The 15,462-nt window shown below is 42.5% G+C and overlaps 1 protein-coding gene across 1 annotated transcript in view; it reads right to left on the bottom strand.

Moving 5' to 3' along the window:
* Positions 1 to 3,428: 3,428 nt before the first annotated feature.
* PLXNC1 (plexin C1) overlaps positions 3,429 to 15,462 on the bottom strand; it is a 70,482-nt gene continuing 58,448 nt past the window's right edge. Inside the window, exons 24-31 of the mRNA XM_018910426.3 lie at positions 14,458 to 14,512; positions 13,405 to 13,436; positions 13,209 to 13,316; positions 11,056 to 11,219; positions 10,469 to 10,616; positions 8,516 to 8,656; positions 8,349 to 8,423; positions 3,429 to 6,685 (exon numbers count right to left, since the gene is read on the bottom strand). Coding sequence (XP_018765971.3) covers positions 6,581 to 6,685; positions 8,349 to 8,423; positions 8,516 to 8,656; positions 10,469 to 10,616; positions 11,056 to 11,219; positions 13,209 to 13,316; positions 13,405 to 13,436; positions 14,458 to 14,512 — 828 coding nt within the window. The 3' untranslated portion in view covers positions 3,429 to 6,580. The remainder of the gene's footprint in view (positions 6,686 to 8,348; positions 8,424 to 8,515; positions 8,657 to 10,468; positions 10,617 to 11,055; positions 11,220 to 13,208; positions 13,317 to 13,404; positions 13,437 to 14,457; positions 14,513 to 15,462) is intronic.

Raw genomic sequence — 15,462 nt, 5'->3', positions numbered from 1 at the left:
TGTGCATCTCAGGGTCCTGAGGGAACTGGCTGATGTTGTTGCTGTGTTTGGAAGTCATGGCAATTAGGTGATACCCTCAGTGACTGGAAAAAAGGAAACATTGCTCCCATTTTTAAAAAGGGAAGAAAGGATGAACCATGAAACTACAGACCGGTGTGCCTCACCTTTGTGTCTGGAATATGATCATGGAGCAGATCGTTCTAGAAGATGTGCTGAGGCAAGTAAAGGATAAGGAGGGCAGCCAAGGTAGCCATCATGGCTTTTCTATGGGCAAATTGTGCCTGAGCAGTATGGCCTTGTATGATGGAGTGACAGCAACGGCTGACAGGGGAACACCAACAAATGTCATCATTTAGACTTCTGTGAGGCCTTTGATGCAGTCCCACATGACATGCTGATCTTCAGATTGAAGAGGCATTTGATGGATGAATTGGCATTCAGTGGATAAGGAATTGGCTGGATGGACACAGCCAGAGTTGTAGCCCATGGCTCCATGTCCAGGTAGAGGATAGTGATGAGTGGGGTCCCTCAAAGCTCACTCTTGGGACCGATGCTCTTTAGTACCTTCATTGATGACTGACAGTGAGGTCAAGTGCAGCCTCAACAGGGTTGCTGACACAACAGAAGAAAGAGATGTCATCCAGACGTGGGCCCATGGGGATATTATGTAGTTCAGCAAGTCCAGATGAAAGGTGCTGCATCTGGGTAGGGAAAATCCCAAATGTGAGTATAGACTGGGAAAAGATGTCACTGAGACCAGCCCTGCAGAGAAGGACAGTGGAGTTCTCATGGATGAAGGGCTGGTCATGAGCCAGCACTGTGCATTTGCAGTCCAGAAGCCCAGCCACATCCTGGGCTGCAGCAAAAGCAGCATGGCCAGCCGGGCAAGGGAGGCTTCAGGGACACATTTATTCTTCTAGTATCTAAAGGGGGCTATGAAACTGAGAGGGACTTTTTTTATGTCTAGAGAGTGTCAGGACAAGGGGCAACAGTTTTAAACTGAACAAAGGGCAGGTTTAGATATTAGGAAGAAATCCTTTACTGTGGAGGTGCTGAGGAACTGGAACAGGTTGTCCAGAGAAGCTGTGGATGCCCCATTCCTGGAAGTGTTCAAGGGCAGGTTGGATGGGCCTTGGAGCAACCTGTACTAGTGGAAGGTGTGCCTGCCCATTGCAGGGGGATTGGAACCAGATGATATTTGGTCCCTTCCAACACAAACCATTCTGTGGTTCTGTGAACCATTGCCAAGATCCCTTCTCGATAAGGTTTGTTTTTCAATATTTTTTCCATAAAGTTAAAACATTAAATAATCTCAGCACAAGAAACTTTGAAAATTGTTTTTCAAGGTTTGGGTTGTTTAAAATAAAACTGACATTTAATATAAAAATTTTAAACAATTTTTTATAAATCCTTTAACACTTACTTGATAATATCCTCTTACTCTTTCAATGTGAAAGTTAATATATACTACTCTGGCTTGCAGTTTTGATCACTAACAATGCTGCAATCCACACCTAGGTTGGTATTTTGATGCAGATAAAAAGGATAAAATGAAATTTTGAAAGTTCTGAAAACTTCTAATTGTTACCCTTGACAATGTGCCTCTTGTATTTCTATAACGGGAATAGGCAGTAATTGGATTTTTTAATATTATATAGCAGAGACTAGTATAATAAATTGCCTTTGCATTAAGTAAATATAAGTCTGTATTTATTCCTACTCTAATTTGTTAACTACAACAAAAATATTTATTCTAGGTTGAATATATTTTTTTTCAGTTCATTATCAGTCCAGAAATTTATGAAGGATCAATTATTTATCTAAATTTTTTTACCTGATAATCCAATAATGATGACTTTCCTGGAACTGGAGGAATTTTTTTGTCTAGGTTTTTGTTTGTTTGTATTTGGTTTGTGATCATTGTTGTTGTTTTCAAAATACTGCAACAAAAGATGGGAGAGTGAGAATACCCTGTGCAATCTCTTGTAATAGGTTATTGAGTATTGCTGTTAGACTGTAGGAATAGCAAAAGAATGACACCGGCGTCCACTCAACTCTTCAGAGGCTGCATTTTTCACTTTTCATAGTGTGTAAGTATAAGGATTTGTCTTGGTTCCAGCCAGGACAGGGTTAATTTTTGCAGTATTGGGGGGTGTGGCTGGGAGCTGGGGTTATTCTATACCACCTCATTTTCTGGGTTCAGGGTCAGGGAATCCTTTTGGGTCATGAAGCATGCCAGGCTCCATGTAGTGAGCAGCCCACTTGTAAATCTGCCTCCCTTCTACCCTCTGTCATAAGTATTGCTCCTGTTACTGATCATTTTCTTATCTCATTGCTGTTTCCAGTAAGTTGTTCTTACTTTTCTTCATGACTAAAGATCTCATGATCTTTACTTTTTCTGCCTCCAAGTCTTTTTTCCATCCCGTCTCAGGGGAGGGGAGGTGAGGCAGTGGGAGAGCAGAGCCTGGTTTCTAGTGTGTCAGTGGGAGAACTAAATTAGGGAATACCATTCCTAAACCAGGGCTTTGCATTCTTGGGGAATTTGTTAAACTTCTCTGATGAAAACAGTGTAGCTATTAGAAGTTACAGGAGCTATTTCTGCTGCCTCCTGCAGTATGAACTTGTACAAAGTAACTCTCTGTGCTTGAGCCAGCTTGGCCAAATGAGATGGATGGTCACCAGCATCTACCAGCAAAGAGCAGCTGTTGTCAGCTTCGTGTTTCTGTCCCCACCTGTGGCTGTGTCAGCAAGGTGCTCTCTGATGTCAGGGGGCAGGGGAGGTTTATACAAACCAGGTAAGACTTGGGAGGGCAGAAAAAAGGTAATAGCAGGAGGGGGAATGATGGTCAGCACCTGGTGTGTGGGCTACCTTTCCCAGTTGGTCCCAGGCTTTCTGTGTGAAAGCTTATTTCCTGTCCCTTAAGCACCTTCTCTGAAAGAAGCATTATTGGGTTCTCATCCTTTTAAATATGTTTAGTTTTTTAAAAGTATTATCACCCTCAGAGCAGTTAAGTGGTGCAGTTGAAGTGAAAATCCTGAAGGCTGTTTTGAGGTGTGGCAGGCACTGCACAATCTGCCTGTCCCTGGCCTTTTGCTGCTTCCCACAGGTGGGAAGGTAGCTTGGAATACTCCGGCCCAGGGAATCCCCCTCCATTTAGACTCTGCAGGAGGTCACTGCTCAGCAGCTGCTGGAGTTTAGGCCAGTACCTTCCCTCTCCAGCATTATCCGAACTTAAATTCTACCTTCCTATTCCTCTTCTTCCCAATTTCAGACTGATGGAAGTGTCCTGCAGCCCTACAGGGCTGGAGCTGCAGCACTGCTTCTCATCCTGTGCCACTCTGTGTCTTACACTCCATTCCTTTCACAACCTTGCATTGTTACCAGCTGTGTTTGATTTCTTGTAACCATTTTAAAGTACACAATCAAATTAACCTCCAAATGCTTTTATTCTAGATAAACCCATACAAACACCAACATGTATTTGTCATTTGCACTTTTTTTAACCATTCATTTTAAACAACAGATTAACTTCTGTACAACAGGAATTACTTTACACATTAGTAAGATTTGACTTCAAACTAGATGACTGCAAAATAATGCTCTGTAAGCTAGTGTTAGAAACACGCTGTTTGCCATAGCAGTTTGCCTGTAAACATGGGAAAGTAAGTTGAAGAGAAGTTTGCTTTTCATTTCTGAGGATGTGATTAGAACTGTTGTGTTGCCATAATACCCATAATAGTCAGAGATGGTTCTTTTTCACTGTGTGACAGTAATGGCAAATTGCAGATACGGAAGTTGTGCCAATGTTTTGTGTGCTGACCCAAACCTACCAAAAGAGCCACAATCACTTAATTATACTTCACATCACTTAGTGAGATCCACTTGATGGGTTACAAAGTCCCAGTATGACTTAAAAATGGTTTACTAACAGAGTGACGCTGTTTAGGAGGCTTGAATAAAAGGCAATAATCCTATTCCAGGCTGTAGGTAAAACTACAGGGCCTGCTTCAACACATACTTAATCTCTAGAAATCATTAAAGCTATTGTAGCAAACAAGCAGTAGTACAAATACAGAATAGGACTGATTTTCATTTCCTCATCAATATAAACACATATAGTGAAGTTCACAGGATCAGACCCACGCAAACAGATTATATTTTACAGCTTTTCAAGCAGAAATGTTGGAGTTGTCTTTTCTGCCTGTACAGAAGGTTACTGTTGAACAAAACTATCACAGTTCATTTGAATGCACTGCCAGCAAACACCTGAAGTAGAAGAGAACTACCTGGAAAGTGTAATCCCCTCCTGCCTCTCCTTCAGTATCAATTACTGTGCTTTTTTCTATTTATTTGATGCTGCTTTAAAAGGTTAGATTAAGAACAATAAAAATCAAGCCCTTACGTGCAGGTATTCCAAGCTTAAATGCTAGTCAAGCCATGGTCCACTCTTTTAGGACAGAGGGCAAGATAGATTAGAGGTGTGTGGGGTTTTTTCCAATTAAAATTGAACTTATCAAAATACATTGTGCCAGGCAGAGAACTGCTGAAAGTACTGCAACATTGTAGTGCAGTGTCCTGAACAAAGCCATACATTCCATCAAGTATAAAGTGTAAACTTAATAACAAGTGTAAGACTTGAATTTAAAAAAAAACCAACAAAGCCATCACAGTATGGGTTGGTTGGTGGCTGCCCTCTCTGGTATGCGAGAGGAACAACTTGTGCAATCACATGGTAGGGAGAGGGTAGACCAGCAGGACCATGGTTTTGTGTTTGCTTTTCTCCACAGTAACAGCCTGCCTTGCTTCTGCCACTGGGATTGTGCCTCAGGCCAGCTGCCTTTGTGACCAGAGCAGACAGCATTAGCACCCATGCCTGAGCTCTGGGGTTCCTCCAACTCAGCACTGTGTGACCCTATGCTGCCTAGGAATCCTGTGCAGCCAGCTCTGGCTGCTCACAGCCCCAGCACTGGCTTTCTGTACCAAACCTGGGCCACCTGTGCCATTCACAGCCCATGGCACCTTTCCCACTGCCAAAGCAGGTGACAGTTCTTCCCTCTCCTGTGAGCCACTGTGCTACACCACTCACCTCCAGTGGTGGATCCCTCCAGAAATGTATGGAAATGTATTTCCTTGTCATGAATGCCTTACCTCAAATCTAAGGGCACATGACAGCCTCAGAATGTGACTGAAGCAGTGTCCACTCTGACAAACTATTTCAGCTCTGTAGTAGAGGGTAGGCTTGTGCTGGTGCTGTAGCAGAGCTGGAGCCACAGCTGCTTCTCTGTGGATTTCCTCAGAAGCCACTGCACCAGCCCCATCCCAGCAGCACAGCCATGCCCCTGCTTTCCAGCTGGGCTGACTTTACCCATCAATGCAAGTGTAATGGACACCTTCCTTCCAAAATGGCCAAGCCTCAAAAAACCCCAGCCGGACTAAGGCAGACAGTTACCCCTCCCCACCCCAACCCCAGCAAGTTTGTATCAGTGTCTTAAACACCAGTCTTCCTTTTCTTAAAGATTATTAAACCAGCCTTAGACCTGACCCCCCACATGCTGGCTTTAGGTCTGTGATGCCCTTCTACATAGATGGCAAGGCTGGCCAGGACCATTAGCACTGATGCATGGGCTGATCATGCACCTGAGTACAGGTTTGTGCACAAAGTGCAGCCATCGGCAGCTGCTTCATCAAATCACAAGTGTCCTGATGCAGTGCAGTTTCAGCTGTGAAGCTGCTCACAAGTGTTTCACAGCTTATTTAAGGATGGAAAGGTCAAAAATGTAAACACAGACTGATGGTGGCTGAATGCCCTTCTCCAAACACCTCCCCTCACCTCTTCCTCTCAGTGGTTCGCTTCACTTTGGACATGGAATTTCTAACCTAACAAAGGTAAGTCCTGCCATGTGGCATTTGGCCTTCCAACCTCAGACCCACTGTGTCTGATAAACACACTCATCCTAAGTGTCACTTTGGTGCCAGGTTGTTGTCGGGGTTTTTGATGTGTTTGGGGTTGATTTTTTTTTTTGTGTGTGTGTGTTATTCTTTTGTTTTGGTGGTTTTTTTTTTTTTTTTTTTTTCTTCTTTTTTTGGTGGTTTATTTTTTCTGAACAGGATCTAGCGAACATTTGACTGGAAGGAAGGAAACTGCAGTTGACCCGTATTCTCACCCTCACAGTTTGCCAAGCTGCTGAAAGGATGTGGTGAAACATCAGCTTTTTCTCTTAAAAAAAAAGAGGTAAGCAACTTGCAAGTTCATGTGGGCAACTCTGAACTTACAGTGTATTTTGCACATCTCCTATGACCTTATTTTAAAGTAAGCCAAAAGCTTACTAAATGGTATTTTTGAACCAAAGTACCTAAAAATGCTGACCCTGCCAACATTAGGTTCGCTTTCACACGCCTCTGTGTGAATATGTAACCATGCCCATATTTCACTCCCAGTCGCAGATTACGTGGAATGGTCAGAGTGGAGAAGAGTGTCCAAATGTTTCAAACCCTGTACATAAAGTCAGTCACAACAGTTTTGGGAGCAGTAGCGCAATAGCAAATCCCCCACAGTGGTGCTGTGAGTCAGTGCTCTGCTCAATGCCATTTGCATTTTTTCTTTTCATCAAATAAGGCTTTTACTTGCTGGAGCTGTTTCTGGACTTCTTCAAACCCCCGTTCTCGCTCGAGTTTGCTGATAATCTGTTAACAATTAGCAAAAGAGAGAATAATTTTTTTAATGCTTATTTTACTTGCTATTTTATAAAGCCTGTTTTTCTGTGCTCTAACAACTACTGACAGAAAAATGCATTGAGTGCCTGCTTATCTGTAAACATTCTTTTCCGACTTTAACACTTTATTTTGGTAGTTTTCCCTTCAAGTCATTCTGATCACAGGATTTGCAACACTTCCACAAAAGAATGACTGAGCCAAGCAAAAAAATCTAAAACAAACCAAACACATGCTCATCTCTCAGAGTGTGAGGCAAGGCTAGTGTTCCAGCTTTTACCCTGCAGAAGATTTGCAAGTGATATTTTATTTCTCTTCCTCTGCCCTATAAGCTGAGGGGAGCAAACTGCCTCTTTTCCTCCAATTCACCCACTTGGCACTGGCCCAGCTGATAGAATGGAGCACTGCTGCTGTCTGAAATCTCTGCTGGCAATGCTACACAGGGACAGGTCTCAGTAAACAATGAAAGAGATTTAGCTGCTCCCAGTCAAAAGCCAGAGGGGGAAGAGCAGAGGGAAGATTTCCTTCTAAGGATGGGCTATGTTTAGCCAGTACTAGCTTCAAAAAAGCAAAAATGGCACTAACACTAGAAAGTACACTGAATTCTCCTGTAACAATCATTTTAATAAGCTTAATAAAGGATGATACCATTTTGAGTATCATCCCAAGCTTGTTTCAAGAGGCAAAGATTTGATGCTGAATCCAGGTAATTTGGGATGTTAGAGATCAGAAGTGGTAAGCCAGCTAACAGGTGACTGAGAGCTGGATGACTACAGCAAGTGCCGGTGCTGTGCTGCTGAGAATGAAAGAGAGAAAGGCCTGGTTGCTGGGAAACCCAGACAACCTGCTGGAAGCATAAGGAGGCCTTCAGGCAACACACCCCAGCTGGCTCTTATCTAAGTCCCTGTGCAGGCACACGCAGCCTCTGTTAAGGATGCTGAACAAAATGGAATGGAGAATCCTATCATCCAAAGTGGAGGACAGGGATTTTCTTAGAAAGCAGCTTAGAGGTAGCCTGTGACTAAGTACTTTCAGCTGAGAAAAGATTTCTTTTGTTAGTAATAGCAGGGAATGGAAACTAGAGCTGCTTCTTTTTAAGACAAAGACTATTAGAGAAGAGCATTAAGACAGCTATGATGGGAAAGGAGCAGACACCTCTTGCTTTAAGGCTATGTGCTCCACCGAGGTGTTTGCACTGACTGTTAAATCAAGAACCCTGGTGATACAGTCTAATCTGATTCTGAACCTCCAGGGAAATGGAGCGCGTGCACAGGAGTTGTGACAGGCATTTACAGAGACTCTGCAGACACAGTAAAACAAGAATCCTCAGCTATATAGCAACTTCCTCAAAACTGCAGGGAAAATGTTATTGCTGCTGCCTCTGTGCAATGCAGCAATGGCAGTAAAAGTGCACTGACAAACCTTTGGCCTGTGCCCCCACGGAGGGGTGGGGGCTCCAGCCGCCCTGGGGGCTGCGCTGCTCCAGCCCCTCACAGCTCAGCAGCAGCAGCAGCCACGGCTGCACTGGGGAGAGGCTGCCTTTGGAGTGGCACCCAGCAGGTCCTGCAGCAGCCCAGCCCAGAGTTACTGTGTTACCCCACATTAAGGATTCAGCTGAAATTGCAGATGTGCTTACCTCATCATAGTATTTCACTATGTATTTGTAGATTTCAAACAAGGCCACTTTCTCATTAAATTCATTTTCATGTTTCTAAAATAGACAACAGTTCTGGTCAGATACTTCTCCTTTAAAAAAAAACCCTTAACCTGAAAGCAAACGAAGTTGCTGCTTCTCAACCATACCTTAGATTCCTGAGCTAGAAATTCTTCAACCTCTGCAGTGGTCAATGGAGGCAGATCCCTGATGGCTTTGTAGTACGCTTTCACCTCCTTCTTGTAGAGAGGAATGTCCTTAGCATAGAGAAGTTTATTTGTTGGTGCTTCCTTAAAAGAAAAAAATTGAAGCCTTGTAACTTTTCACAGCACAGATTTCCTATGGTTCCACCTCCACACAGTTAATTACATCTAATTGTGTCTGTGTGACTCATTTTTCTTTGCTGTGGTTATATGCAAGGAACCAAGATTATGAAACAAAGATGCAAGCCAGAGGCAGGATTTCACTAATAGTGTATTGTGTTTCATGACAATTGCCATGTAATTATTCCTATTGACATCAAGATTGATGACTTTTTGTCCCTCAGACATATTTTTCTTTCTCACTTCCTCCTTACAGATCCCTAGACCTGAAAGATTATAAAAGCTGAACCAAAGGGTCTGAGGCCAAAACCCAATTTACATACAAGATTCAGCAGTACTGTTGAAAGGAAAGTTCCCTGGCAGTGACACACCAGAGTCTTGTTAGATGCTGTCCTGGCAGAGGTTCCCCTAAATCTCTTTTCCCTACTATTCCTTTCCCTCAGGGGTTTGAGAGCATGGAGAGCTGACTGCCAGACACACAAAGCCAAAGGGATTTTTCTTCACCCCAGGAGTTTAACAACCCAGGTGAGCATTAACCTATACAGGAGCTTTTGGCTCATTTGAGGAAATAAGTGCTGATGCTTGTGATAGGAGCCAAAGCCCCACCTGGAAAACTGATTTTCAGAATGTAAAAGTGGGGGCTGGTAGTTTCCTGTTTAAGCTCCAGGCAATAAATGACATAACCTCGTGTAATCTTGTCACCACTGCTTCCAATGTGTGATGAAGTAATTAAATGTTTGTTTTCTAAATGGCTAAAAGATGTCTCAAGATAAAAGGCTAAAAATCATGAAAGTAAATACATTTTAGTACTAAAAGGTCACAAGATGTTTGCTGCATTGCAAACCTTTATTAGGTTTCAGCCCCTTTTTTCAACAGCTAACAGGAGCTGTTGTTTTAACAATTCTGCACAGGGGATGTTAAGCACAGAAACCTAATAACCATGCTCATTCATCAAGGAAGTGATATGATTAGCTTTAATTTATGATACTTCACTCCTAAAGTAAGAGAAACAAGCATATTACTTGCTATTTACCTTTAACAGATGAGTAGTTGAATTAGATCACATAGGAAATTAGTCCATTTTTACATAAATTATTTTAGGCTAAAAAGTTTCTAGCCTGTTTTTCTTGGTAGTATGAGCCTGAACAAAATCTTTCTGCTTTGGTCCAAAGAAAAGGAAAATACCCTGGGGAAAAAGGAAGTATTTCTGATCCCCAGAGTTCTGGACCCTATACTGAAGAGTTTTTGAATGTCAGATTCCTGAACTTGTTGCTCCAGCAAATAATTTTGCATATAAAAAGGGAGCAGCTAATATATGTGAAAGGAACTGTTTCAATCTTCAGAGGTCTTTCAATATTCTTACAGCTTCTACTAGCTTATTGTGTGTGTTTTCTGCACACTGGTGTGTGGCAGACAAAATTTGGACTACTTATCAAATCATGTTAGTACTTTTAAGACCATTGTTTAAAACTTCATTAGAACTTTACAGTTTCCATCTTCTGCCTCCTATTGTGTTAAACACTCTGTGCAGAACTGAACTGCAGAGAAAACAAGCAGCAGTTAACTATAAATAAGGCATTCTCATAGCTGTATCTGTCTACTGGTGAATTCCTCAGTCTCTGGAGACAGAGCAACAAGGAATGGAAACCCAGCTTAATTAGGCCCCTGACAATTCTGCCCCCAATCTCAGCAGATCCAGGATTTCATCATCTTAATGATTATACATTTGAAAAAGACATTGGTTGAGAAAGTAGGAGAAGACTGGAGGGGCAGCATTACCTTCCCCAGTGTCTGTTCTGCGAGAGAAAAGGCATCCATGAAGGCCTGTGCGATTACAGACAAACAGCCATCTATGTGTGAAGTCTTCTTAATGTCAAAGACAAACTGGGGATTCTTCAGTATGTTCACCCAGAAGCGAAGAGGAAGACTAGACAGGAGAAAGAACAAACATCTTTAAAATCAACCACTGAAGCAGCACAAGTGCTTTAAAATGGTCCTTAATTGCAACTGCACTCATGGAACAAAGCACATTCCTGGCTGCTTCTTAAGCTAAAAAAGGGGTCAGGGAAAAAAGGCTACAGAGCAAACACATCTGTCAGGCACCCAGCTTCAAATAATACTCCCAATCTGCAGCTACTTCTTTCAGAGTGTGAAGTGAGTGTGCAGGCTGCACAGACCTGGAAGCTCTGATGGTTTGTGTTGTATCAAATCAATGCACTAAAGTTACTGTTATCCACAAAGCCAAGCCACATCTTATTCCCAGACATGCCAAAATCTTATTCTTCTGATCACACCTGACACATTTAATTTCTGCAACTACGTGTTCAGAAAGCACACGCACCTCTGCATATATCCCGTGGCCATACCTGTTGGTTTTCCATATGTGAACCACATCAGGATCAGTAATTTTTTTGCTCTCAGCCTGGGCATCCAAAAAATCAAAAAAGTACTTGATGGCAACAGGTGCTTTATTGTTGGGTAAACTCCAAATGCTCCTGAAGAGCTTTTCAACAACTGAATGAATTGCCACCTGAAAAGTAACAAAGTTGATATGTTCTTATTATTACACAAGAAAAGAATAGGATATTTTACCTCACAGAGCTGTGTGTGCCCCTAGACAACCACACACAGAAATTACAATATGCTTGTGGCAAACAGCAAGGCCATAGGTTATTGGCAAACAATACAGTAACAAAAATGAAACTACATCACAATGAGCTCCTTCCATATATCACATGTCCTGTTGCTCTGCTTGCAGGAGAATCATGGTGAACTCTGTGATAAATCACAGGTGGGAAGAACCACTTGGGCTACCAAAGACAATGTCAATGCTTGGGATACTGTTGCCACTGTTGCTAAAAGCATTTGAAATTTGTGACTGGAATTAAGAGGGAGGTGAGAAAAAAGCAGTTTAGCCAGTTTCCTAGGGCACTGGTCTTCCAGGTGCCCTCTGTGGCACATGCTCAACACATGTGCTCATCAACACTTCACAGCCAAGTGGCTCTGGCACTTGATCTAATTCTAGAATAACAGCTTTGGGTGTTATAAGACACTAATATTAGAGACAAGAACTGAAAACTGGATATTTCTGATACATAAGTGAAGATATTTGGCTCATTAAAGGAAGGGTTTGGTTGATGCTGGACTCACTGACATAATCACAGAATATTTACAAGCAAAGGCAAACAAAGCAAAACACTGTTTTGTGCTTTATTTCTTCACATCTGTTCTGAAGATCAGTTGAGCCCAATCTTCTCTTGATGAGAAGGATTTAATCATGTCCCAGGGCCTTGATGAATTCTGGCCAGTTCATTTCATGAGGTAAACTCTGCAATTGTATCTGTGTGCGTGTATGGGAGAGAGGGGAGCAGAGAGAGAAGGTGAGATGCAATTTCCTTTAGTGCACAGCCTATCATGAGAGGAATTTCACAGCAAAGAATATCACAGCTCTGTTGTTCAGGGCAGTGTCCTACTTTGGAGAAGGAGATGATTAATTTAAAGCCCTTTAAAAGGCCTGTTTCTAAAATGCCTGATCTCTTCTTCTGTACCTCAGTCTTCCACCATAAGACATTACTGGTTTACTCCAGCATTTCCTAAGGGCGCATGTTAGTTTTTACAGGTAATGAGAAATGACCAGTTTGCACTCTCACTTTGGAGACTGTCCCAAATTACTTCAGATGCTATCAACAACCTAATTAAATAATGAGTGAGATTTTTAAATGCAAGAAGGCTATACTCATCATCCCTTCAGCCTCTTGCACAGCTCAGTGTTGTGCACCTATTAATATTTTATGCAATATGCTGTTGCAAAGAGCTTTCTAACCATTTGGAGTTAAGTCAGAAACAAGACGACGTTACTGGAGGTAGTGAGCAGGACTTATTCCTAAACAATGCATATTGTATAAATTAGGTACTTGTATTATAAATCCTAAGGACCTTGCTTTTAAAATTAGTTATTTTGAATGCTTAATCTGAAACCATAACAGATTATTTAATTTTGTGGGCAGTATCCTGTGAAACTCAGGCTTCAGAAGTCATCTCTAAGCTGGGCAAACTCTAGAGTAAAGTGAGGAGGTTGTTCACTGAAAGCTGTCATTCCAGAGTGGCTCATGGAACTCTGGTAACACTCACTTTCCATAGGCTAAATAACAACCTTTTTCTTTAACCTGAGAAGAAGGTTGTGCTTACTGACGAGATACTATGTGTAATCAGACAATTTTAGAACTCCAGTATTAGAAAAACTGAAATGTGTCTGTCTTTGCAGAAGGTTGTGCTTACTGACGAGATACTATGTGTAATCAGACAATTTTAGAACTCCAGTATTAGAAAAACTGAAATGTGTCTGTCTTTGCAAATGGTCATCCCCCACAGTTAGTGCAGTGATTTTTGTATGCTACCTTTTCACTTAACATTTGATTTACGCACAGGAAGTTGCACAATTTCTGTTTTCGTTTGTGTTTATGCCAAAATATCCGAGCCAACATCTGCTCTCCCCCAAAATAAAGCCTTTACAGTTTACCTTGGTTGACAGAAGTTTTGTAAGATACATTTCTTTCACTTTGAATTTTTGCTTTCCTTTGTGACCTGCTCCCTTCATATCTTTGTTTGCTTCCGAGTCTGGTAAAATCTGTAACGAAGAGATTAGAGAGATTACACAGATCCAAATACAGCTCAGTATTAAATCTAACACTTAGCAGTGGAATGATTCAACTCACCAAATGACAGTGTTCATCTGAGTAGTCCACATCTAAACAACAAAAGCAGAGAGCCATTAATGAAACACACAGCTACAAGCTTGTGAGCTCTGCTGGGCTCCGGGCCGTGCAGCAGGGTGCATTCAAGATGCCAAGCAAGCAGAGACAGTGTCATCCTTTCCTGCCTGCAGTGTGGGGGAAGCCTCTGAGAAATGCACAGGCCCTGTCCACCTCTCTAGTGCCAACCTGTAGCTCAGACCACTAAGCTACAGTGTCCTATCTGCTGCTGGGGTAAGCTGGCAGCAATCACAGCTCCTCTGAAAGGAGGACAAGATGAGATGATTGCACTGGGTTAAGTCTCTAGGAGTGCTGAGTGCAGGTGGGCTGAGGTCAGGCTTAAACACAATGGCTGGGAACAGACAACTTCAGTTTTGCTGAGGGAGAGATGCACATGTCTCTCCTAACTTTGAAGATAAGGAAACACATGTTAGGAGTGTGTTTCTTCACAGGGGCTACAGAAAGTTCTATCCTCATCCACCAGCTGGGTTGGAGCAACCTGCATCACAGGGCTAGGTGAGATGAACTGGCCCCCTGTAAGCACCCTTTATCTCCTGACATGCCGCTCAGACAGTGAAGTCAAAGCTTTCAGAAACATACTCAAGAGAAAAAGGAAAATACCAAACAGTGGGGGTTTTATCACTCCTGTTTCTGGATGGTGCAGCAATATGTCTGTGATGCACAGCTCTGGGCACCAGGGAGAGAGAGTTGTTCCCTCTCTTCGTGTCACCTGGACTTCCCTGTCCTGCTTTCCTGCCTATAAGCCTGTATCTCTAGGCAATCATTTAATGAGGACTGTAAGCCCTTCTGTCCTTCTTTCCTTTGCCTTCTTTCTTCCTTTTAGGCCCACTGTGCCTGCCAGAGTCCCAGAGCCAAGGCTCTTCATTTGGCTCAACTATATCAAAGTACCAATTCCTCTGACCTCCCGTTGCCCAAGACACAATCTGTCAGAGCTCAGTTCTCTGCATTCCCAACTATCCTGCACAAAGTTTAAATGGGTCACAGTGAATTTGATACCTGATCTGGTATTTGCCTTCTTTTTGAAGACTTTTATGGTTGCTCCATTTGAAATCTGAAAGAAAAAACAAACATATCATGCTGAAACAAAAGTGCTTAGAATTCACAAAAGCCTAAGTTTCGTTTCCTCTGTCCCTCAGGCCGTGGCAGTGCAGGACAGCCCAGCCTGCTTTGTTCTCACCACAGTGTGCACAGCCTTCAGCAGGCAGCCAGGGCAGGGCTTTCAGCACGGGCAGTAGCTGCACCTTGTCAGCATTACCCAGCCACGAGGGAAAGCACCCCTTCCAGTGCGCCAGCCTTGAAGACCTTTCCTTCCTTTGATTTTTCTGGTTCAGCCCATATGTGGACATTTTAATTTTCATGTATTGCTCTGGGCTGTTTTTCTGCATCCATTTTTCTATAGATTGCTCAGGTTAAATTCTCTGCACCCAGTGCAACAGAATCTTATGGGAAGGTGAGAAAGAGAGGTGCACACAAAGGTGAATTCTCTTCTGCTCCCCTTTCCTTCAGCTCAGTCTGTTCTACCCATGTCCTGTGGAGGGGCCATTCGAGGGTTTAGCCTGGTGCTCCCAATAACTATTTTCAAACTGAGCAAAATATTTATACACTGTAAGATCAAGATCCATATCTCACCATCTTGGGATTTCTAGGAAAAATCAACCTCCTCCTTTCCTGAATTTATAGTGTTGCCAGGATGTTACACATTATCTTTAAAACAAACTGGCAAGCCATGCTTTTATTGTCAAAGAGTAACTAAAAAATGGCTCCCACTGAGAACCACACCACTGCTCTGCTATCAAATGTTGAGTCTTGCCAAGTGCTAGTGTACTTGCCTCTATAATTACAAAAACAACCGGCCAGTTCTAGGAAGGGATCTCTGCCAAAATAATTTAAGTGTTTTTTAAACCTTGGCAGCCAGCCTGGTGTGAGAAACCAGTTTAAACATTAAGATACTCTATCAAAAGCTGTGTCTTGTGCCAAAAAATCTGCACTTACATTTGCTCC

This window comes from Serinus canaria, chromosome 1A (assembly GCF_022539315.1).
Source record: "Serinus canaria isolate serCan28SL12 chromosome 1A, serCan2020, whole genome shotgun sequence".
NCBI lineage: Eukaryota > Metazoa > Chordata > Aves > Passeriformes > Fringillidae > Serinus > Serinus canaria.
The sequence above is the reverse complement of the archived record's forward strand: the minus strand, read 5'-3'. Positions and strand labels throughout refer to the sequence as shown.